Source organism: Leptinotarsa decemlineata, unplaced genomic scaffold, assembly GCF_025532065.1.
Source record: "Leptinotarsa decemlineata unplaced genomic scaffold, Ldec_3_MD MMD2_tig00000505_RagTag_RagTag, whole genome shotgun sequence".
In the NCBI taxonomy this organism is placed as follows: Eukaryota; Metazoa; Arthropoda; class Insecta; order Coleoptera; family Chrysomelidae; genus Leptinotarsa; species Leptinotarsa decemlineata.
Genome location: NW_027412549.1, coordinates 12,429,277 through 12,454,479, shown reverse-complemented (window position 1 = coordinate 12,454,479; position 25,203 = coordinate 12,429,277). Strand labels below are relative to the sequence as shown.

General features: G+C 35.7%; 2 protein-coding genes and 1 long non-coding RNA gene across 3 annotated transcripts; 1 reads left to right on the top strand and 2 right to left on the bottom strand.

Annotated features, from left to right (window-relative positions):
• Nucleotides 1–1,797: 1,797 nt before the first annotated feature.
• On the bottom strand, nucleotides 1,798–3,527 carry LOC111505788 (dnaJ homolog subfamily A member 2). Its single transcript, XM_023160661.2, has 2 exons — nucleotides 3,367–3,527; nucleotides 1,798–3,214 (listed from the first exon to the last, which is right to left on the bottom strand). The coding sequence occupies exons 1-2, from the start codon at nucleotides 3,433–3,435 to the stop codon at nucleotides 2,051–2,053; spliced, it is 1,233 nt and encodes a 410-aa protein (XP_023016429.1). The 5' UTR covers nucleotides 3,436–3,527; the 3' UTR covers nucleotides 1,798–2,050.
• A 1,062-nt stretch (nucleotides 3,528–4,589) lies between these two features.
• LOC111505787 (uncharacterized) lies at nucleotides 4,590–9,281 on the bottom strand. The gene is made up of 3 exons (XR_002722181.2): nucleotides 8,642–9,281; nucleotides 6,758–6,852; nucleotides 4,590–6,655 (listed from the first exon to the last, which is right to left on the bottom strand). It is a non-coding gene; the product is annotated as an uncharacterized lncRNA (long non-coding RNA).
• A 1,858-nt stretch (nucleotides 9,282–11,139) lies between these two features.
• Nucleotides 11,140–11,878, top strand: LOC111505786 (alpha-crystallin A chain). Its single transcript, XM_023160659.2, has one exon. It carries the CDS (start codon nucleotides 11,252–11,254, stop codon nucleotides 11,762–11,764), a length of 513 nt encoding a protein of 170 aa, XP_023016427.1. The 5' UTR covers nucleotides 11,140–11,251; the 3' UTR covers nucleotides 11,765–11,878.
• The last annotated feature ends 13,325 nt before the right edge of the window (nucleotides 11,879–25,203 follow it).

Below are 25,203 nucleotides of genomic sequence, written 5' to 3'. Positions count from 1 at the left end.
AATAAATATGCCAGTCATGATTAATACAGTTGACTCGCAATAGTCCCGCATGTATGTATCGAGGTGCCAATAATAATTCTAATTAGATATTACATTGATAAACGCAGGAGGGCCACAGAGTGAGCGACATCTAGGCCATTTAATCTGAATATTAAACTCAGAAAATCACCGTAGTTAGACAATGACCTAGTCTCAAAACTTTTAATATTAGGTGTTACATTTATTTACTGAAATATTTGTTTCCATAAAGACTAAAAAATACAAAAATTGTGTTCAGTGAGGTAGTGTAAAAACAGTGTTTCGGAAAATGCAAGACCAGCCAAAAATCCGAAAGAACCAAAGGAAATAATAAAATTACGTTCACAATCACTAAACTATGGAAGTGCAGAAGGCCACATATTTTTATTATTTGTTTCTTGAAAATTACGAGTTTAAAGTCGCAATTTCAACTCCAAACTCAAAATTTCCAGTATAAAGTGGACATTTTCAGTTTTAAAGTCATAATTTCGTAAGAATATATAACAAAAGTAGAAACGTGGCTTTTCTGCGCTTGCGTAGTTGAGAACTTGTGAAGTTAATCTTCATTTCTTTGCATCTTTTGGATTGAAGCCGAAGTTTTAGTTCAAAGTGTTAATTTCAAGTATAAAATCGAAATTTCGAGATTGAAGTCGAAATTTCGAGTTTGAAGTCGTAATTTCGAGTAAGAACGATGACATTTCCCCTTACGAAGACGCCATCTATGGGATCGATAAAGAACTCAATCCTTGAATATAAAAAATAAGCAAGATTCCCAAAAGCAGTCAGTTTCAAAGCCAAGCTTTGACATTGGCTACCAACGAGTTTTGCCATCTCTCTTTCACTGCAAAGTAACTCGTTGTGAACTAGAGTCCAAACAAAAAGTATTTATGATTCAACATGAGCCATCACTATTTCGACCCGTCATAGGTTTAATCAGTAATGCTAGGCTGTGAGCCACAAATGCATAAGATTTATCCCATAAATGACATCTTCATAAGGGGAGATGTCATCGCTCTTACTTAGGCTTGTCTTTTCATGACAGTTTAGTCCAGCAATGCATTTGTGGTTCAGCCTAGCACCACTGATGAGACCTGAAAAAGACGTTACTTTTTCGAAATATTGTAAATATACATATACTTTACATTCACTATCAACATAATTTCTGCTAATATGACAATTTAATCGGCGATTTTTTGTTTTAGAATACATTCATGAATTCTCCTCAATAGACATTATTTTCTTATCAACATCCTTATATTTGTAATACATAGTGAAAGATGCATAGAACCCTTGATGTTTTGACGGACTTGTTTTTTCAAAAACTTTTGACATGTAAAATGAGATTGTATCAACTTTGTAAACATGTTGATTGATGAAAAGGTATCTGTCGCGCGTTTTTCGTCGAGATTTTTAATGTATGGACCTTAATGTAAAACAATCTTTCATCTTATATTGATTTATTCCAAAATGTAAACAACATTTTAAAGTAAGGTTCCAACTTGACATTGCCGAACTACGTCTTTGAGTTGTACTCATTGGATCTTTACTATTTATTTATCAAGAGTGCCCTAGGCTTCCAGTTTTCAACACAATATCTAACATGGGAAAGGGTTTTGAGTGGTCACATCAGGGATATTCTATGCATCGTGACATAGTTTTTGAGTGACTTTATTTGTATTATATTCTAAATTAGATCTATAGACAAATCAACATGAATGAATGACTAATTTATGAAAGTATCATACATTGGATGAACAGGGGAAAATAGAAATATTGGAATTTTACTTTAAAATAATTTGTATTATTTCACTCTACAGAGAAAATGAGTTAAATAAGTTCACATAATACATAACATTTAACATAAACAATGGTATACTGCATTTCTAAAAAATGTCAAAATTTGGTCAAAAAAATGTGGATAGAAAAATCTATGATCTGCAACTCATTTTTCTATAAGAGAATTTCATTTCACAATATCCTTATTTAGAAAGAAGCACAGAACAACATACATATTGGCAAAGGTAAAATTATCCTACTGATGTGCACATTGTATACCAGGTCCACCATGCATTTGATCTTCATCATCACTGGCATAAGCTTCTCCTCGACCTGAATTTGAACTTCTTTCGTTAGGGTCAAAGTCCAACAAATCCACCTCTTCAACATTTTCTCCTTGTGGCATTGTGAATGCAGATCGTGGAGGAAGTAATGTTTCCAAAACATTCAAATTAGCTTCAGTTGTGAAATGATTTTCAGGAAATTTAATTTCAAATGCAATATATAGGTTTCCCTTCTCGAAGGGATTTTTATAACGAGGCATACCTTCACCGATTACTGTCTTGACATCTCCAGGTTTAACTACGGTACCTGCAGGTTGTTTAATCAAAATTTCACGACCATCTAAATGACGCAAAACAAACGAAAATCCACACAATGCCTCGGTAAGTGAAATTGAGTGTTTCATATGGAGGTCATCACCGCTCCTTTCAAATTTTTCATGGGGTTTCTGCTGTAAAACTATAATCACATCCCCAGCTGCAACATCAGGTTGTTGATCACCTTCTCCACGGAAAAATATCTTTTGATTTTCTTTCATACCTTTATCAACATGAACTTCAAGAATTTTAGTTTCATTACAAACTTTCTTACCCTTGCAGGTAGTGCATCTATCTTTTTCTTTTATTACCTCACATTCACCTTTGCATTCTGGACATCGGACTTGTGTTTGTTGTGCCATTCCCGGGGCTATCTGGCGATAAGATACTTTAAGCCCACAACCATCACAAGTACGACATTTTTCAGTGTGACCACTTTTACTACCTTTGCCAGAACATGCAGAACATATTACATTTTTACTAAGTTGCAATTTAGATGTTTTACCACTGTACATGTCTTCCAATGTGACCTTCAGAGGATGAACTGTATCGTCACCTCTATGTGGTCGTCTATGCATGCCTGCTCCACCAAATCCTCCAAAACCCCCAAACAAATTTCCCCCGAAAATATGTGAGAGTAAATCATCGCTGCTGTGTCCTTCATGAGCTCCCTCTTGTAATCCCTTAAGCCCAACACGATCGTAAGTAGATCTTTTTCTTGAGTCTGATAAGATTTCATAAGCATAACTTATTTCTTTAAATTTATCGCCAGCTTCTGGATTTTTATCTGGATGGAACTCTTTGGCTAATTTTCTGTATTGCTGTAATTAAAAAAAACTTCCATAAAAATGTGACAAAGAATACATAGGTATCGGCCTTGTGAAAAAATTTTTGCCATCAGAACGGTCTGAACCACAGTTCTGATATAGTAATTAAATGAATGATTATAACAATAAAAAATCAGTAATCTCACCTTTTTTATTTCATTATCTGATGCAGTTCTACTCACTCCTAAAATATCATAAAGTTTGTTGTCTGCCATCTTTCTAAACAAGGAATGAAAGGATTAAAGATTGGAAGCACAGAACAAGAATGATGAACACTGCAAGTGACAATTGACAAGACATATTTCTTTTTAGAGAAAGAGTTGCCCTAGCAACTTTTGAACCAAATTACATGACACTTATCATTGATTCCTAACATTGTATACAAAGCAAACAATTTAAAATCTATTATTAGCTTACTGCCATTGAAAAGCGATATTGTCGTCAAAAATGTGATCATAATTATAAACTAACGTGCTCATCTGATTATCTAAATGAACAATTCGTTAAGGCTAGTCTTAACTATAGTATCTTTACACTATGTCTCCGACACCTATTAGAAAACAAGTACTCCACTGGCTAATACCACGAAGGGCGTTGGATTATATCCGTTAGGTATCAGTGCAGGATTCTTCACTGAAGTCATCACTGCATATGGCAATACAACTGCGGAAATCGATTTTCAGTTATTGGAACAGACTTGCAGGCCGGTTTCGGGCTGTTTGGCCACTCATCAGTGCAAGGTAGTTTCTATCATCGACATGAAGTCGATGATTTCCCATGATTGAAAATTGAATTCCTTTCAGAGTATCATTTCTCGAACTAGGCTGAAACGAACGACAAACAATATGTTGGTCATCGCCCCATCTGCCATGAACAAGGTAATCAACTGCATAGCCGAATTTGACCAATTCATCGTATAAGGAAGAAAACTTCACATTAACTGAGTGGGCACACTTAAAGACTGGCTGTATATCCAATTATCTAAAAGAACAATTCGTTCAGGCCAGTCTCACCTTGCCTACACTGTCGGTTAATGGACTGACAACTATCAGAAAACAACTACTTTCCTGGCTAATACCACGAAGGATATAAGTTATAAGGTATAAGTTATTCCTGCATATGCAATCCAAATAAATGATTCAATTATATAGTGATCCAATATTATTAGCCACAGGCATACCTCAGGGGACGGGCATATCTCATTGATATATATATATATATATATATATATATATATATATATATATATATATATATATATATATATATATATAGTGCTAGTCAAAAGTCCCCTCCCCCCCTCGTATCTTTGGAACGGGTATACTTATAATAATGAAATTTGGAGGGTGGAAATAAACGGATGTAGGCTTCTTAACTGGTCATAACAGGTGACGCAATAGTCATAAATGACGTCACAAGGCCACTGTGACCAAAAATTTTAAATGGGACCCTATGGCAAGTGACAGCTCGTTTGAAAGGTATTGAAAATACCTATTCAGTCATACCAATTTTGTTTGGGTTTCTGCTGATTTTGATTGATAAATTGAAGAAATACGAAAATTATTGTTTCGCATTTAATTAATAAAGATTTTAAAGTACGCCTCTGGTTCATTGTCAAAAAGGTTGACGTGTTTGAATTATCTACTTGTCAAAAGTGTTTATACCTTGAAAATTTACCTAAGCTATTGTTTAACGAGACGTTTAAGTGTTTACATAGGCAAAATGGTACGTACTGTAGCCGACAAAGTAGCAGCTATCTTAATAATTGGTGAATGTAGAAACAATTTCCATGCAGCGGAACGACTGTTTAATGAGAGGTACCCCGATCGCCCTATATCGAGGGTTTATTTGAGGGAGCTTCTTCGGAAGTTTGAAGCATCAGGTAGTGTTCAAGATGCCAAACGATCTGGTCGACCAACAATTAGTGATGACAAAAAAATTGACATACTTGGAGAAATGGTAGTGAACCCTACCTCTTCCACAGCCCAAGTTGCGTCTATCTGTGAAGTCAGTCAAAGGACAGTACATAGGGTGTTGGCTAAAAACAAATTTCATCCATACAAATTGAAAATGGTGCACCAACTTTCAGATGATGACCCTGACCGAAGACTAGAATTCTGTGAAACTATCCGATAAAATGAACCAACAACCAGGCTACATACAGACAATTTGTTTTAGTGACGAAAGTACTTTCTTTCTCAATGGAAATGTTAACACTCAAAATGTGAGGTATTGGAGTGACACAAATCCTCACATCTTTCGTGAAAAACATACTCAATTTCCAGAAAAAGTAAATGTTTGGGCAGGTATTTTGGGAAACCACATAGTTGGGCCTCTTTTTCTCAATGCTAACTTAACCGGTGAATTGTATGATTTTCACTATAAAGGGTTTTACACTACACCTACGTACATACGTACGTTCGAAGATAGAATATGCAAGGATCGTCTGGAGTCCATTCTATGAGATTCATAACATAGCCATTGAAAGAGTTCAAAGAAAGTTTTGTAAATTTCTAATTTTCAGAATAGATGGTTCTTACCCTGAGAGAGGTATCAGTAATGATGTCATATATGAACGTTTGGAACTTTTTAGTTTAGAGCATCGCAGAAAATGTGCGTCGCTCATATTTTTTCAAGTTAGTGAATGAGAGAGTTGACTGTCTAAAATTCTTGAACAAATTAACTTCAATGTACCACGGCCAGCTTCACAATCTAAATCCATTTTTAGACCTCTCAGAGCAAGAACTAACATTACGCTCAATTCCCCAATATATGTTATGTGCACAAATTTCAATAGCATTTGTACCCATGGTGATTTATTCTTCACTAACCATCATAACATTATTAATTAATTGCTAACATGTACTTGAAGTAGGTAATTAGAATTAGTTTTTCTTTTTTGTTCATTTTATTTTTCATTTATAGTTAAGTATTGTGAATAAAATTTTATATTGTCCTGTAAATGGGTAACTGTTGGACAATAAAGCTATTATTATTATTACAAAAACCGCCATACGTGTTTTGCTATACAATAGCTTCCTTAAGCGCTTGAGGAAGCTATTCAATAAACTGTATCAATTAGTTTCAAATAGAAAAGTGTCTTATTCAAATGCAAGACAATAGAAATCATTTATGTGTGAGGTTACTAAAGTTGAAGGTCTATTCACTGTGAGTTAGATTTTTCGAAAAGAATATGCTATACTTGAATTCATCAATCATCACGAAAGGTGCTTCTTCCTGAAATTTCGCTAATATTGAAAAAAAAAATTACCTATGATTTTTTACTTCAGTCCAGCTTGTTTCACCATGACAAACTTATTATAATGTGTTGAAATTGTTTATCTTGTTCCACGGGTATTGAAGCTACTATTTCAATTACTTCACTACCCGATGATGCCATTTTACCAAGCACTGAAGTCGATCCACCTCAAAGAGCTGAAAAATATGCACGGAGTTTAATTGTCATTGACCTGGTTTTCCTATGGAACATCAGAACTGACACTCGTTTCACCTATTGAACATAAAATATGCACTCACCTGGTGCTGGTTGTACTGTTAGGTTTAAATATTCTGTGGTTTTAGCAGTGACATGAGTTTTACCAATGGAAAACACAACAAAAAATTGATCACTCCTAAAAATATGCTCTTTTCAATTCATTAAAGCTGAGATTAAATGAAAAAAGCAAATTTGTTTGTTTCAATGATTTATAATCAAGATGTTATGAAAGAAATGAGTGATTCATCTTATAATGTTATCCAAAACGGTGCTAATAGACAAGTAAGTATTTTATCCAGGAACATCTAAGTACACAATTGAGGATGATAGTATTCCATGTAACTTTTTATATCAATACATTCTGTAGCGTTCCTATGAATGATATCTGAATAGAAAAAAATTATTTTCGTTAGTTTTTTCTTCCTTTTTTTTTGAAGTTTCTCACATTTTATGTTTAATGATGGAGAAGTAGAAAGCCAAAATGCTTCTTCCCATAAAGTACCCTCATTTTAAAGACTTGAAGAACAAAGAAATTTTACCTCAATTACCTCAGCAGTTAGATGAAATGCACATACTGATACAAAAACCTACTATCTATAACTTTCAACCAAAATCATGTGTATATGGACATTAATGTTAGTTTTAGTAACTTTGGTTGTCAGAAATCCTCCTTTGAGGTGCCATATGAACTGGTCATTAATATGGTGTCAGTGTGCTCTCCCAAACAATCAATTGGTAGGTATAGCCTTTCAATATGTATTGATCAATAGTAATGACTCAATTCCTCATTAAAAGTTGAACAACTTGCACTGATTGCATTTTCAGAACTAGTTGAACTTTGATTTCAATGTTAGGAAATTAAATTTCAATGTCTTGCAAAATGAAGATTTTATAAGAGTAGCCCTCAGGCCTAACTTTGTTCTAGGTACAATTATTGTTTTTATTGTAATTTGCTCAATAAAGTTGAATCATCGTTATTCTTACTGGGATGCAAGACTTTTCAATTATACTTCTATATTTTTTGAAGGTGGTTGACAATGTTTCGTGGTGCATTTCATCAGTTCGGACTTCCATTGTCTAATATGATATAAATTGATTTGAAATCCCAGGAAGAATCTGTAAAAAACTAAAAAGATTAGCTGAAAAAACAATTTTATTGAGCAAAAAATTGAAATTACAATGAAATAATCTACAAGCAACAACTAAAAAAATTGAACTATTAACACGAACTGAAAAATCAAAAAATAATCAACAAGAAATGAAAATTGAAAATATAAAATTAAAAGATTCCATACCAAGTTACTTCACGAAGTTTCTATTAGTATCCACAATCGTCTTCGGGTGATAACTTATATAGCAATCACCCGAAGACGATTGTGGATACTAACAATTGAAACGTCGTGAAGTAACTTGGCTTAGAACCTTTTAATTTTATATTTTTGATTTTCATTTTTTGTTAACAATTTTTTAATTTTTCAGGTTGTGTTAATAGTTCAATTGTTTTGGTTTTTTGGTTGTTGCTTGTATGTTATTTCATTGTAATTTCAGTTTTTTGCTTAATAAAATTGTTTTATCAGCTAATCTTTTTAATATTTTAGATTCTTCCAGGGATTTCAAATCAATTTATATCATATTAGACTATGGAAGTCCGAAATGATCTGTCTAAAATCTGTTTTTCCGTTAATCAGCTGTCGCCCCCATACGAATGACAACTCTCAGAAGTTGAGAAACTTGTGATGAAAATATACTTCTACACTTTCAACAAAATTTTTTGAAATTAAAGGGCCAAGTATATTAAAATAATTTATTATAAATCACCCAGGAGTAAAAAAATACTACTTTCTGAACACAGAATTTTTGAAATATTATTTTACACTTGGAATATCCACCAAATTAAGAATATATTCTTGTTGAACTTGTCTTACCCTAATATTAAAAAATTAGGAGGCCTCACATTTTCTTTTCTTACAAGCAGGTTCTTCTGTTTGGATGATCGGAATATTTCTACATTTTCTTTGGCTGTTCTTTATTGGGATCAAAACGTTCATAGTTAAGGCATAGTGCCTAATGAAATGTCTGAAAATTTGACCATATTCAACATTTTTCTCTTCATCTTCTCCAGTCACTTTTACAGATATTTCTTCAGGTTAGAAGTGTTGTTAAACGTTAAGATTGACCTGGAACTTATCTTCATCGACATCAACAGTCGAATCAAAATCTGCTTCGAAGGCAGTGGTTTTCCAATTCCCAAGTCTATCAGCCTTGGGGTCAAGTAACCTTTTGATAAATGTTAGTACCAAATCATTAGATGGTGGAAATTCATAAAAAGACAGGGGTTTCCAAGTCATTTTTTTCTCTCAATATAAGTCCTCTTCATACACCTAAACAAAATGTTTTAGTGTTTCATGATAAAATTTAGGTTTTTTAAAAAATACTCCCCAACTATTCAAAGAATCATTCTGGAACAATATTTTATGTATAAAACCTAATTTCTGGTTTATTCCAGCAAATTACGGCAAGCCGTAAACAGTAAACGTAAACAACGCCGTCTGCCGCCGCAAAATGAAAATTTTGACACCATTACTGGCAATTCATCGGATATTGATAATTTTGAACCCAAGAGGTAGAAATAACAAGTGATCAAGGAGAACAAAATTACGGTCGAATGGAACCTAGAAAACCAATCGTTTCGTCTGCTACTGAGGAAGATATAATCAGTAGTATGTTCGTTTACTGCGAAAACGAAAGTTATATCTCGTCTGTCGCAGTAGCAGACGAAACGCTTTTTGTACTCTCGGTTCTATTCGACCGCGACCTCCCAGCCTGGATTATGGTCTCTTTAATCATAACTGCGGTCACGAGAGCCTATGTTCTTATATTAACCAGTGACTATTTATATTGATGAAGGTTGGCAGAATTCTTTGATTATTTCTACTACAAATCACCTAATATTAATTAAAATTTGAAATATACGTTTTATACAATGAATTTGTAGTTGAAACAGTATGTAACAGTAATGTATTTAAATATTTACGATTTTACAAGTAAGGAATTGTACTGCAATAACTATTGAGAAGAGCTCCCAAGTTTTGTACTTGACACTGAGTACAAAAGATAAGGAGGTGCCAGTATGGAAAAATGAGAAACCGCGAGACATAAAAGGCCGGTTGAATTGTCATCTTATTTGAAAGACTTTTTCAATTCAGAAAGTTACAATTAATTCCGTAGAAAACCAAAGCTTGCCAATTACGTTTAGTTTTTTTCTGAGGTGATTCAAGAAGATATTGAAACTGTATATTATCGCGTGTATATTATTACAGATTTTTTACGACGTTTCGTCTCCAAGAAATCATCACAAATTAAAATTTTAATGTGGCAAAAATAATCACCCGGTCTAAGTTAGCATTTTGCTGGCAACTTCACCGATGCATCTCCTCAATTTAACCGAGTTTATATCTCCTAGGTTTCCGATTTCTTCCATATAGCAATCGCGATCCCTATCTTACAATTATTTTTCCATCGTCTTAAAAACTACCTAGACTAATTTCATTCCATTCAATAAAATGATTTAACTTTTTTTTTTCTTATATGCATGGTCAGAAAGTTAAGAAATAGGAAGGATAAAACAGGGAATTTGTATTAATTATATTATTTGAAAGGAATATTTTCTGCTTAATTCATTATAAATATAATAGAAAATTAGAAAAGATTATGTGATAGTTACCGACAATGTTGAATACTACAAAGCAGTCAGAAATTTCTACAAATCTACTGTTTGATCAAACTGTTTGATCTTCCTCTTGAAGATGATCACTTAGTGATCGAAACACGTGTCGAGGTGTTAAAATAACGGTTGGGTGTTGGGAAAAAACTCCAGTAATATTCATTATTACACCAAAGGTTCCAAACAGTTCATCACAGGTTCATGTGTTCTAATTTAAATATTTACGTTTTTTAATTTATTTCTGTTTGTATATTACCCGGATACAAATTCAAAAACACTATTTATTATTTCACTAACAGCCAAACAAATCTAAAAACTAAACTTTGTTAAAAATCATAAAAATAAAAGTTGTTTGGGAGGCATCATACTGCGCTTTATTTCAATCATAAAATATAAGAAAAAAAAATAATTTTCTTCTATTACCGTACAGAGCAAAAGCAAGAAAAGTACAATTATCTATAAGGATTCATAAGTATCAATTTGAATTTCAGTGTTTTTAAACGGTTTTTTACCTTACCCTGTTTGTTTTTTCAACGACAACCTTTGTATAGCGATAATAGCCGATGAATGAATAAGAGACGTTCGAGTTTACATCGTTTTAGACGAAGATAACCGAACATTCTAGAAATCGCCAATAAACATGCTGATAGAATGAGAAGAATTATCTAGATCTGGCCAATCAGGTATAAATAACCCAGTGGGCGCGTGGCGTGTCAGTTTGAATTTGAAAAGTCGCGATTTACTTCGAGTGGAATATTCCTACTTTTTATTAGTGAATTGTGAAGTGTTTCATTGACAACGTGTTTTTGAAATGTCGTTATTACCTTATTTTTTCGATGACCATTGGACGAGACCCGATTGGAGAAGAAATCGGGATTTATTCGACGTCGATTTCTTCCAACCCACAATTCCACGCTCTTTAATAAGATTTCCAGACTATTTTAGAAACTTAGAGGCAGCCCTTCAAGATACTGGATCTTCTGTAAAGTACGACAAGGATAAATTCTACGCTAATTTTGATGTGCAGCATTTCAAACCAAATGAAATATCGGTGAAAGTTACTGGAGATCGAACAGTGACGGTGGAAGGAAAACATGAAGAGAAACAAGACGAGCATGGGCACATCTACAGACATTTTGTGAGAAAATATGTCGTTCCCGAAAACTGCGACATGGAAAGATTGGAATCTAAGTTATCGACGGATGGTGTTCTTACAGTCAGTGTTCCCAGAACAGGTGAAAAGATAGATCAAACCAAAGAAATTCCCATTAGTCGAACGGGTAAACCGGCAAAATCTTTGGAAGACAAAAAATCTAAATTATGAATTGTGAAATTTCGAATTTCTGAATTGTAAAATTTCAAAGATTTGAATTGTACTTGGAAATTTAGAAGACTGGTTAATTGTGATTTTGTTGTTGAATAAAATTATATCTTGAAATTTTTTCTGTTTCATTATTCATGTAATGTAGATGATCAGATTCGTATTTTTCGACATGCAAGTTGTTTTTATCTTATAATATCCAAAATGATAATACATTTCATATATATATTCCACTTCGGATAGAAAGGAGTAGTTTTTCGATGACAAATTGCTTTCAAAGCGTCTCATCTAAAATGGTATATTCTTGTAATATACTTATCATTAATTCAGAGTGATTATAGTGTCAGTTGACTTTCGAAAGAGTTTAAAGTTATGTTTTAGAAAAGTAGTTCAAAAAGCTCATAACTTATAATAGTTCGATCCAATAACCTATTCCCTCTTTAGTCTTGAATTCAAATAGATTTTTGAACGAAAAAAAATGTTTGGATTATAAAGTATGATTTGTTCTGAATCGAATTCTATCATAAAATTAGAACTTTCAACGATTTTCCAACTCTGTAGTATTCTCATTTTTGTATCCCATATTCACGGAAACACGTGCACTACGATATGATGGTTGCGAACCACAAGGCGTAATTTTGTTTAACTATAACTTCATTCGCTTTTTACTTACATAAAATGAAATATAGAATTTGTAAATTTATTTATTGTAATAAGAAAAGTGATTCTATTACGGCCAATTGACTTTTTCTCTCACTAATAAATGTTTCAGAATTATTGAAGTTATTTACGATTCGTGTACTACTGGGGTAGACATTATCAAAGGCAATGAGGTAAAGACCGAAGTGCTCGAGTTGGTGCTCGAGTTGTTGTTCCCGTTGTTTCCAATGCAGAAACTACAATGCTTCAATTTGTATCCGGTTTTATATTATCATAAGTTTGCGTGGCTTGGTTTCCCTTAGTTGGATTACATGACCTTGTTTGTCTATTAAGGACAGGTATTTCTGTTCTGGTTTGCAGGCTGTCGATTTTTGAAAATTATTCCTGAAGTTTCGCTGGCGCGAGTGACTAGCTTCTACATAGTTTTATACATACTGAGTTTATCTCGGATGACTGAGTATTCCGACTGCGAAAATCATATCTATGTTGATTCAGGTAGTTTCTTGTGCTAGTTACGTTCTCAGGAAGTTTATTCCACATAAACGCAGTTCTCCAGATGAAAGAGTTCTTGAACAGTGAAGTTCGAGGTATGCTGAGTTGAATCTCAAAACGATGAGCAGCCACAGTCCGTTGATATGTATGTACCGATCTTGGTGAAATCAAATCCGCCAAGTCACTTGAACATCTCCCGTGAAAGTATCTATAGAAGAGAGACAAATCTCCAACCTTTCTTCGATTTTCTAGACTATCAAGGTTGCACGTGATGTTCGCGTCTCCAATCAGGTGGATGGCTCTTTTCTGGATGGAATCCAGCAACTTCAGGCTATGTTTGTTATCATGATGTTTGTTATCCTTGAACTTTTCTTAGAATGGGATTTCATATTCGTTGAGGTTATGAGGTTCACAGTTTCTTATCTACTGTTGAAATTATCCGTGTGTTTGTGGATCTCTATTGCATCCCGTACAAGTCGCCTATGGTTGGGGACAATGGGTTGGGGACAATGCGTTGGGGGCAGTGCGTGTTCCGCCACAACCGACTTCTTCGTTTGACCTAGTCTCAGAAGTGCACGGTATGCGATATTCCCCTGCTGCTGATAGTGGGTTCTTGGTGGGTTTGAAATCTGATTTATTGTTACGTTTCCTCAGGAGTTTTTTAATTCTGTCTGTGACCCTATGGTAGATACGCACGTGCAACCATCTGAGCCTCCTCCCCGTTTCAAAACGTGGAACTCTTCAGTTTCATGGCCTTGTTGGTCTCGGATAGACTGTATTCATTGGATCTCCAAGTCACTCGAATATGTTCCAGTTCTTCTTCTAGATACTTTGGTTCACATATTCTTCAAGCCCGTTCATTTCAGGGATGGACTAGGACGATGGTTAGATTTTGATAGGGCGTGCAGGTAACTATCCATTACACTTGGTGGGTTAGTCTAGCACCACATCGTTTGATGAATACATCTAGGAATACTATCCGCTGGTTCTATTCAGTCGCCATGGTCTCTATGCTGGGGCGTTGAGCGTTCAAGTGGTCTAGGAAACTTCCATGTTTCCAGATGACGAGGGTGTCATCCATGTAAAGTAAGCACAAAATCGGTTTCAACTCAAAGGCGTCGATTGCCTTCTCTTCAAAACTCCCCGCAAGAAATGCTCTGAAGAGTACGACGATATCACTCGGAAACAAGTAGGCCAGAGATAAGTCCCTTATTTTACCAACAAAGTCTGTCGATTTCCTGACGTAGGAATTCGTGTATCCCACATGAGACTGGAGGAACGAAGCCAGATGCTTCGCCGGGTGATAGGTAGGTGCAAACCTGGGTCAGTGATTATCGACCTCAGTGGCTTGTTGGGTTTATGTACCTTCGAAAGAACGTAGAGCTTGGATGTACGGTTTCCGACAGTGAGGAAGATTAAATGAGTTTGTTAAAGTTCCACAATCTTGATTGTGGTCAGATGAAGTTATAACAAGTTTAAGAATTTACTGTCTTAAACAAATTTATTTCTAACAATATTTTACTATCACAAACTAATATATATTCAACACTTAGCAACTAACGCTTAATTTATCTTCACTATTTGAATTCCTTGTTTAACCGCTCGATTCGCTTTCTGAATTCAACTCCCTTTCTGAACGAGGAGCTGGCTTTTTATATCGCTAAAGGTCCATCGTAGAATTCTGTAGTCGGTCAGGGCCGGCTTCAGATTCGTTACATTGCCCTCTTCTTAAAGATGTTCCATCACGAAATGTCATCCTTGGCGTGTGTCGATACCTGCAGGACTGTGAAGTTCGATGGAAGTAACACTCCACGGTCTTCATGCTCGGTCGTGGAAGATGGTTACCGCACACCAAAATCTTCTGGATCTGTAGATCGTTTCCAACATGCTTCTCACAATTCTCCAATCCAGCCTGTCGATCTCAGAGGCTAATTTCGAGATTGCCAAGTCCACGAGATTCTGGTCGAGCATCGTGTTCCTCAGTCTAGTAAGACTCTTCCAGACATCTTCATAGGACCGTTGTCTCGAGAATGCTTTTTGGTCACCAAGTAGAAAATGTTTCTCTGACCCTTCTTCAACTGTAGCACTCCTCCGACTTCAGGATTCTGTTCTCGTAATATTTGGAGCTGACCAAACTTCTTGCTGAATACCACAGCGATGCCCTTGGACATTTGGAGATCCTCTGCCACGCAGTGAGCAAGTGCGTATTCAATTGGAACCTTGAAAAGGTATCGTGGCTCTTCTTGAGTTACCCCATGTACGACCCATAAAGACATGAACTTCTGGAACGTTATTTCATCCTTGTTACCGTGTTAGGAATCACACATTAAAAGGTAATATCTCGTTAGTCCTTAGCTCGCACAAATTTCTCAACTTCTGAGAGTTGTCGTTCGTATGGGGGCGACAGCTGATTAACGGAAAAACAGATTTTAAACAGATCGTCTGTTGGTCTGGGGGCGCGAACTTGGTCGTGATTTCCAGCATAAGGAGCCAATCTATTGAAATGGACGACCCTAGGCTTTCCTCAAGGTGGCTCATGGATTCGGTAGACGAGGTCATTAATCTTTTTCTTGATTTTGTACGGACCTTCCCACGAGTTCCGCAACTTCGGTGATAAACCACGGTGTCGCTTAGGGTCACCTAGGTCACCGGTTTCAAATCCTCCAGCATTCGCCTTGATGTCATAGGCCTTCTCCATCCTATCGCTGGCACTCCGGATGTTCAGACGGACTTGTTCATGGATGTCGTCCATTCTCTGTCGAAGCTTGCTGACATAGTCTTCCTCCGCAGTGTCTTATTCTGGCGGCGTCCCAAATTTCAGATCGCAAGGAAGTCGCAGCTCTCCGCCCATTATAATACTGGCAGGAGTTTGGACGGTTGACTCGTGCACTGCTGAATGATAGGACAACAGGAACAGATGGAGGTACTGTTCCCAGTCTCTTTGATGGTCAGAGACTACCTTGGAGAAGTGGCGGTTTATGGTCCTTTTCATTCGTTCCACCATTCCGACTGTGGATGTAAGGCTGTGGTTCTGGTCTTTCGAATATCCAACAGTTTACATATTTCTTGGAACAGGTTTGACTCGAAATTTCTGCCCTGGTCCGAATGCAGTTTCAATAGGATACCGAATCGACATAGTCATTCCTTTACCAACCTTCCAGGTTGGCAAGGCATATGCTTCTGCCCACTTACTGAAGTAGTCCATGGCTACCAGGATGTATTTGTTCCCATGGTCGGACTCTGGGAACGGGCTGGCGATGTCGATGGGGATTCTCTCAAAAGGACTACCCACGTTATACTGGCGCATTGGAACTTTCGGTCGTATCCGAGGTCCATTACTGGCAGCGCATACAGCACACTTTCTGCACCAGTCCTTGACGTCGGCATGACAATTACCCCAGTAAAACCGTTTTCTTACTTTCTGGAGGGTCTTCGTTACTCTCAGATGTCCTCCAGTGAGTCCATCATGGATTTCTTTAAGCACCTCCTGTCGTCTATTCCTGGGTACCACTGTCTGGCGCCTGTCTCTACTACCGTCTTCAGACTCCAACACCCGCTTCAGAACCCCGTTTTCCAAGGTAAGGGAGTTCCATTGGGCACAGTAGGACTCAACGGCCGGCGAGTAACCTGCTACCTCCTGCCACGATGTTCTTTGATTACTTTTCTTGCATGTGATGATTAAACCAAGATCTGAGTCTTTTTCTTGGTCCTTCTTGATCTTATTGTCCACCCAGTTGTCTACAGCTGTAGTTCTATAAATAGCTGCTTCCTTTTCTTCTACTCGTCAGCAATGTGAGCGGTCATCGAGGCTTGATCTCCGTGACAAGGCATCTGCGTTTTTATGGCTAATCACAGCTCGATGTTCTATTCCGAAGTCAAATTCTTTGAAGTCCCTCAATCCAACGCGCTACTTGGCCCTCGGGATTTTTGAATTACAGAAGCCATTTGAGAGTTGCATGGTCCGTTCTCAACAGGACTCATCTTTCATACACGTATTTGTAGAAATGCTCTACACCTTTGACAACGGCCAACAGCTCTCACCTGGTGATACAATAGTTGCTGACTTCCGTATCTAAAATGAATTTTCCGAACGGAAAATTCATTTTAGATACGGAGGAGATACGGGCTTTTTTCTAGAACAGATGGCATTTCTTAGGACTAAGTTTCAATCCAGAACTCCTCAGACGCATGAATACCTCTTCCAGATTTTTCAAGTGATCGTCGAACGATTTTCCAACCACGATTATATCGTCGAAATACACTAGACACGTCTTCCATGAGAGCCCCTTGAGAACTGTCTCCATCAATCTCTCGAAGGTCGCTGGAGCATTACAAAGACCGAATGGCATAACCGTGAACTGCCATTATCATGAGCCGATGGTGAAAGCTGTCTTTTCTCGATCTTCTGCGGCCAATTCAACTTGCCATTATCCACTCTTCAAATCCAAAGTCGAGAAAATTGTGGAGCCGGCTAGCGTTTCTAGGGTATCGTCGATTCTTGGAAGAGGGTAGCTGTCTTTCTTCGTCACGTTATTTAGCTTGACCGAAACGGTCAAGATATAGAATAAGCGCTAGTAGCCTAAACTTTTTCACATCCATTGGTTTGAAGCTGCAATATAAAAAATAGTAATAACATGGCGACCATCACCACAAGTGATAAATTGAAGGTATTCGAGGAGCCCACGTTCGTACCCTCATTAGCCGACCAATCCAAGAGTGTATCACAGGATGTAACAAAATGAATACATGCGAATATCAATATTAATAATAATCTCAACGTAGCTACTATGATAAACCTATGAGTGAACCATAGAAACCCACTATCCATTATCGACTGCTCCCACCAACCCGATGCTATTAAGTCATCTACTGTCTACATCAAAATAGAGTTCGAGATGCGCAAAGTCAAGTTTCCAGCACACACCAAAGTATATGCACTCATCTTTGACGATGCTGTTTTGTCTCATAATGCCGTTAATGGCTGTGTTCAAACTGGAATATGATAAGATTGCCATGTGAATGTTTGATATTATCAAATAAAACACCAATAATTCTTTTCAAATTTAATTTTGAACAGATTGATATGTAAATGGTTGATATTGATAAATAAAACAATCAATAATTTTTGTGACTTCCATTCATTATCCTAATAGATATACGATATATATATATATATATATATATATATATATATATATATATATATATATATATATATATATATATATATATATATATATAATTCTACAAAAAGGATTTGAAGCTTTATATCTTCTATTTATTATCTGCGAGCGCTTTCGACAGTTGGTAGTACTGTCATCTTCTGGCACTCCTCAAACTGAACTGGTCATCCTGTTGTCTGTCTCTTTATACGGTCAGAGCGTCTTAACTCAGGTATTCCAGGTACTTTAGGTAAACTTGCCTGTATTTGTTCTGCATCAGGTACTCTTCTTCGTGTTAGATCTTCTCTAGGAATGTGTATGGTTTTGTTTAATATATTAAACAAAATATATTAAAATATATATTAAATTATTTATTATTTATATATTTTTATATTAAAAAATATATTAAACAAAACCATACACATTCCTAGAGAAGATCTAACACGAAGAAGAGTACCTGATGCAGAACAAATACAGGCAAATTTACCTAAAGTACCTCAAATACCTGAGTTAAGACGCTCTGACCGTATAAAGAGACAGACAACAGGATGACCATTTCAGTTTGAGGAGTGCCAGAAGATGACAGTACTACCAACTGTCGAAAGCGCTCGCAGATAATTAATAGAAGATATAAAGCTTCGAATCCTTTTTGTAGAATTTAATATATATATATATATATATATATATATATATATATATATATATATATATATATATATATATATATATATATATATATATTGTATCCTTTATACAACATATTTCAATTATGTACAATGTCATTATTCAAAACTACACTTTCTCCTACATTTTCTGCTTCCTCTTGTGAGGTTCAATCTCATGATTTTAATTGATATTACTCTATGATATTTTAGGGTAGGGAGCAGAATAATGAGAGGAAAGGCTTTAAGTCTGCTTCGATCATCAGCTCAGAAAATTCAATTTTGGTTCCAAACGAATATTTATGCCATATCGTCACACCAAGCTTATATTTCTTACTGCACTCTGACAGTTTCGCATCTCTCAAGTTCAAAATATACACACAAATCATAAATTGAATAATGCAAGTCATCCAAACTCAGATCGGCTAACTCCCATGACATCCTTCTAATAGCAGAATCCAAATTCACTGCTTTTGGCCAATTTTCAGCTGGGTAGTGCATCCACATATTTGAAGGAGGAGGAAGAGCTCTGAAAATATAAATTGTATTAATCAGTTTACATGTTTTGTTGTGAAAGGAAAAAGAGCACGCACTAAAATTTGAACATGTTTCAAGCGAGAGAGTTAATACATATACCATATTTCCACTATTTACAGTGATTTTGAAGAAATACTCAATATCTTCAATCTCAAATATCGAATTTTACCAACGAGGGGGTCTTAGCACCAGGATAATCTTGAGAATTTTAACCCATATATGTAAAAAATAATTTGGCTTTGGATGAATTCACTTCGCGAATTATATCTTCTGTGAATTGCTCTGTGACACGTTTTGGAAGCCATGATTTGAAAGAAGTATTACTTTCCTCATCCAATAATACTACTTGGATGGATTTACCATGTCGTGTAGAAAGTATAGACATTTTTTCAATGTTATAACCTTTATCTATAACCATTGATGTTATGGATCTCTGCTCTAAAACTTCGCTTTGACGAATAATCGCAAAATCAATCTTTTCAATATCAAATTTCAAATTATTAATTTCCAAAAAATGTAGAATAACAGTTTGAGAATATAAAATATGTTCATCTCTATGATAATGACGACGACAACACTCACTGCTTGGATTGGTAGATACTTGTTGCTGTCACCTTGGAACTCAACAAATACTCATCACCGATTCGAATACTTAAAGTCACCTGAGCCGAATGTGAAAGCAAGAAAAAACGTGATTATGTAGGAATTATCAGAACGGGGGGGGGGTTCAAAGTTACACTTCCTATACATTCAAGGTTATGTGATGTGGCCCTAGCTCATGGTCATGTATCAAGGACAAAGGGTCGTTACGGTCATATTATGTGCACATAATTCAAGATCGTGTGCCTATTCAGGGTCAGGATCGAGTGGTGTGGAGGCGGTTCAGAAGTGTCATTAGCACTCTACCACGACGATTCGCTGCAGCCAAGATTATTCAGTTGCTCGAAAAATATGTTCGTGACAGTTATACGAGTATTCCCCTAAATTCAGTTAGGAATTGTTAGAATTTGCACAAAAAAGTCTAAGAATAACAGCCAATAAATAGAAGGAACCTTGTTAAGAACCAATGAAAGAGAAACTGCCTTATTGTCAGTTTACAGATTTCCACGTGACGGTTTCCAAAAAATTCACTTGCTAGATTCTACTCTACCTTAAATTAGGCGAGTAAGCGAGTTTTTGTTATCGCATCTTCTGCGATTTTCTTCATCTCGAAAAAACATCCGAAAAACGGGACTTTTTTATTATTTGACTCGTGTGTTTGTTTGGGTTTATAGTATCAAGTGTAATTGTCAAATTTTGATAGTGTTAATGAAACCTTAGGGAAATACTCAATATCTTCAATTAAAAAATAGCGAATATTACCAACGAGGGGGTCTTAGCACCAGGATAATCTTGAGAATTTTGACCCATATATGTAAAAAATAATTTGGCGTTGGATGAATTCACTTCGCGAATTATATCTTTTGTGAATTGCTCTGTGACACGTTTTGGAAGCCATGATTTGAAAGAAGTATTACTTTCCTTGTTAGATATTGCAAATGTTTGCATTTCATTTCTTCGTACTTCCATTGTCTAGTATGATATAAATTGATTTGAAATCCCTGACAAAATGGAAAATTTGTAATGGAGAACTTTATGCAGGTATAGAACAACAAACATTTGCAACGTTTGTTTAAAGGTGGTTGACAATGTTTCATGGTGCATTTCATTAGTTTGGACTTCCATTGTTTAGAATGATATAAATTGATTTGGAATCCCTGAAAGAATCTATAAAAAAATGAAAAAATAAAAAGGTTACTTGAAAAAATAACAATTATAGTCGAATTGACTGCCGTGTTGGTCGGTGGTTCAAGCCCTAGTCTGAACGATCGATTTTCACTTGCTATCGTCCAACTCGTGTTAGGAATGTCACGTTAAAAGGTAATACCTCGTTAATCCTCAGCTCGCACAAGTTTCGACTTCTGAGGGTCGTTGTTCGTAGGGGTGTGACAGTTAGTTAACGGAAAAAGAGATTTTAAACAGATTTAAACAGATGTGTAGACCAGAAAAATCAGCAGTCGCCCATCATATTTTGCAACAAAACCATTCCATAGACTTTAATTCATTAAGATTAGTTAGAGAAGTTAACAACAACAGGCATCTAGATACCTATGAGAGTGTAGAAATAACTAAACATAATAATAATATAATGAATAACAATGGTGGAACCATACCTTATAGTATACTATATCTTGTTGAAATAATTTTAATTATTAGATTTATCTGACTATTACATAAGGACACATTGTAAAATTAATTTAAGACTAGTAGCTTTGTATATAGACTAACCAGTAGATAAGGCAATATTGTGAAATTAATTTAAGACACTCAAGAGGCAGGCACCTAGAGGAGATATCTATGGTATAAATAAGGATAACATTGTAAGTATACTTGATTTAATCTTCCTCTTGAAGTTGATCAATTGGTGATCGAAACACGTGTCGAGGTGTTAAAATAGAGGTTTGGTGTTGGGAAAAAACTCCAGTAATATTCATTACTACACCAATGGGGGTTCCAAATAGTGCGTCACAAGTTCAGTTTTTTTTATTATTAATTTCAAGATCGAGAATTCTATACTCTCATGTATCCAAAGTCACAAACAGAATCCACCCCTTTCGAAATAAAATAAATAAAAAAGTGTGAATATAGCTTACATCCAGGTTAGGCCATGTTGCCAGTAGCAGTCCAAGTTTTGACTTGTGTGTTCATTAGGTTTATGTCTGTTAATGACCAATATTAATGATGTTATGAATGACACCTTGGATGTTGCAAATGTTTGTCGTTCACATAGACCACTTAGCAACACTGCAGAGTATCTGATCATCAGCTCTTTCTTGAAGCTACTGGTTTACCACATAGTAGCGCTGCTGACGAAAATTGTTGGTACTTATCGACATGTCACTAAGTAGTTCGGTAAAGGAAAAAAATACTGAAAAAAAAAGGTCCTAGAACTTTCAAATGACTGGCCGCTTTTCATTCCCACTAATGAAATTAACACTCATCAGCGGTACAGACACAATTAGTGATATTACCGCAGAAATGTCTAAAAGTGGCGTTGTGTATAGAATGACTGTGTTCTCACCAAGATGCAGTCACTTCACCATGTCGGTGGCACTGCTTCCAGACATCAAGAATAAGATATTATGAATTGTGGTATCATTTGAAAAAAATGGCTACCGACTTCATGATAGCAATTTGAAATCGGCCAATATGTTGGACTTGGACTTCTCCTCTTATTCAGCTTTTCCCTTGGAGAATTAACTATAGGTATCGTTACCAATCACTTTTTTGTCCATTTTATCATGCTACGATGCACATGTTGCTGTTTTCTTGTATTTTTCAATATACCAAGAAGAATCACCAACGCGCTTCAGAAGCGCTACGAATGACCATCAAACAAATAAACTACCGTCATTACTTTGTTTTTCAACCTCATTGCTTTTCCGAAATAACCCGAGTTCTAAACTAATATCAAAACTACTCTTTAATGATCTGCGCCTCAATATATACCTCAAAAGATCACCTTCGAATTATTTCGAACTGTTCTAGTTCATTGAAGATTATCTCATGAGTTGTCATGTTGACAATTGACATCCTGATAAGAAGTCTGATCGCCACTTTCAGATGCACTACATTGTAGTCAGCAGCGTAACAATATTAGTCGTTATGAACGACAAATCAGGTAGTTTATGGAAATCATTGCCGAAATTATTTTAGAGAATTGTTTGGAGTATGTAAGTGCTAGGGGTCAGTTTTTGATGTATAATCTCAGGCACCAATCGTTGATTCTCAGGGGCGGAATGTTTGATAAAAAACTACTTAAATATAAAGCAAAACAAATATCTGGTAAGGCGTTGTACCTGCTTTAATTTTCAGTATTATTGTTTGTTGTACGAAGTGAAAAATAAAAAAGTAATTTTTGAGCAATTTAATTTCGTAGAAAGATGTAGTTGTTTCTAATACATTAACGAAGAAGTAGAAGGTTTTTCCCACAATATTCATTTCTTCAGAAAGCCCTTTTTTCAATAATGGATATACAGAAAAAATAATAATAATTGTTTGAAATTTTTTGTTTGTTCATCCATTTGTTATTTCCTTTCGAACAGAGCAATTCATGATAGAAAGTTGTTATTCCCAGCAATGGTTATTTTTCAAACTTATGCGATGAGTTTATTCACGATGGAATTATAGTGTGTCTTGTTAGATTGGTTATTTGAACACACAAAATTAATGTAAGTGAAAAGACCACATCAGGGCTCCAAAGGGGGTTGTGGAGGACGCATCTCGGCGCTCATGAAAAATGATAAATTCTAATTACCGCAACATCCTTGTTAGCAGAAATTTCGGCACGAAATACTTGAGGAAATTATACGGCAGTCTCTTGCAGCAGATACGGAGTACCCTTTTCTCCATACTCAACAAAATAATCTTCTGCAAGTACAAACAGAAGGAGTAGGACTCTTCGAGTGACACCGCTGACTAACAATGAGAGTACATGCCAATATTCAAAGCACTAAGAAGCATTCAACGGTCCTCAAGAAGTTTTTGGCGTAATTTGGCACTGCTCTTGTACAAGAATTCTAAGCATACATCTGTTTGAAATCTGTTTTTCCGTTAATCAGCTGTCGCCCCCATACGAACGACAACTCTCAGAAGTTGAGGAACTTGTGCGAGCTAAGGACTAACGAGGTCTTACCTTTTAACGTGTGATTCCTAACACATGGAAAAGATCATGGGAAAAATCATGGGATTGGAGGGATAGAGTGGAGTTAATTCATAACAGAACGTCGGAGGTCCCAAGAACATGTATCCGTCGTTAAGTAACTTCTGTATTCGAGACTTGACGGCGGTCAAACTGAAGATGATTGGTGAGGAAGGACATGAGAAAATCGCCATTGAATCAACGTACCTCCCATATGATAGTCAAAGAGCGCCATCAACCAGAGTTGTGAAAATGTTGGTGAGGGTCTCCCAAGCAGACAAATCACAGCTCATAATTGGCTGTGATGCCATCACCATCACCTGACCAGTGGGAGCACCAACCAAAATGAAAGAGGTGAGCATTTAGTACAGTTTGATATGACAAACAATATAGGTAATAAACTTACCTTGGTGAATACGAAACGTAAGAAATTGATAGATTAGTACGTACGTCATGTATAATAATAATAATAATAATAATAATATACTTTATTTCAAAAAAATGCAGACTAATACAGCTGAAGCAGTAATGAAGACATAGAATGAAAAGGCGTCACAGTGAAAAACATTAAACATTTGTATATATAAAATCTAAAAAAAATTAAATAATAAAGTAGATATGAAATATGTTGCAAAAATATTCATAAACATATATTGAAGACATATAGAGTTGCCTATCAGGTGGGAAAATTACAATTAAAATATTCACCAGTATTATATGGTTCATAAAGGCATACAGGAAGTTTAATCTTACAAGCCCACACGAATGTGTTGTCACTGAGGTATCCAATTTTTTATTGTAAAATCTTACATTTCATTCAACCATGTTTTGTAGTCTTTTCATCATCTTTTCTATGGATTTTCCGTATCAAATATATCCTTTGTCGTTCCTTTCGCTAGTTTTCACCTTACCTGACTTTTTGCATTGCAAATATTTTTAAGTGTTGTAACATTCTAAATACCAGTATCGTTTATTAATGAAAGTGAATTAATGTTAGAATATCAAATAATTATTTTATGGGAAAAAAAGGTTTTGCCTTTCTACTACTCCATCTTGATACTGTGGGATTCTTTCAAAGAAAGAAGAAAGCAATCAATTTAAAAAATTAACTCTATATAAAGATGTGGAGATAATGCAAAGAAGTAACTTTCAGACACAATCTGGAAGAAAAAGCCTTTTATAAACAGT

Excerpts from the sequence above, each read along its gene's own strand:
- LOC111505788 (XM_023160661.2), bottom strand. The coding sequence starts at position 3,435 with ATGGCAGACAACAAACTTTATGATATTTTAGGAGTGAGTAGAACTGCA. Across the intron at positions 3,215-3,366 it reads CAGATAATGAAATAAAAAAG|CAATACAGAAAATTAGCCAA; the intron begins GTGAGATTACTG and ends TTTTAATTACAG.
- LOC111505786 (XM_023160659.2), top strand. The coding sequence starts at position 11,252 with ATGTCGTTATTACCTTATTTTTTCGATGACCATTGGACGAGACCCGAT.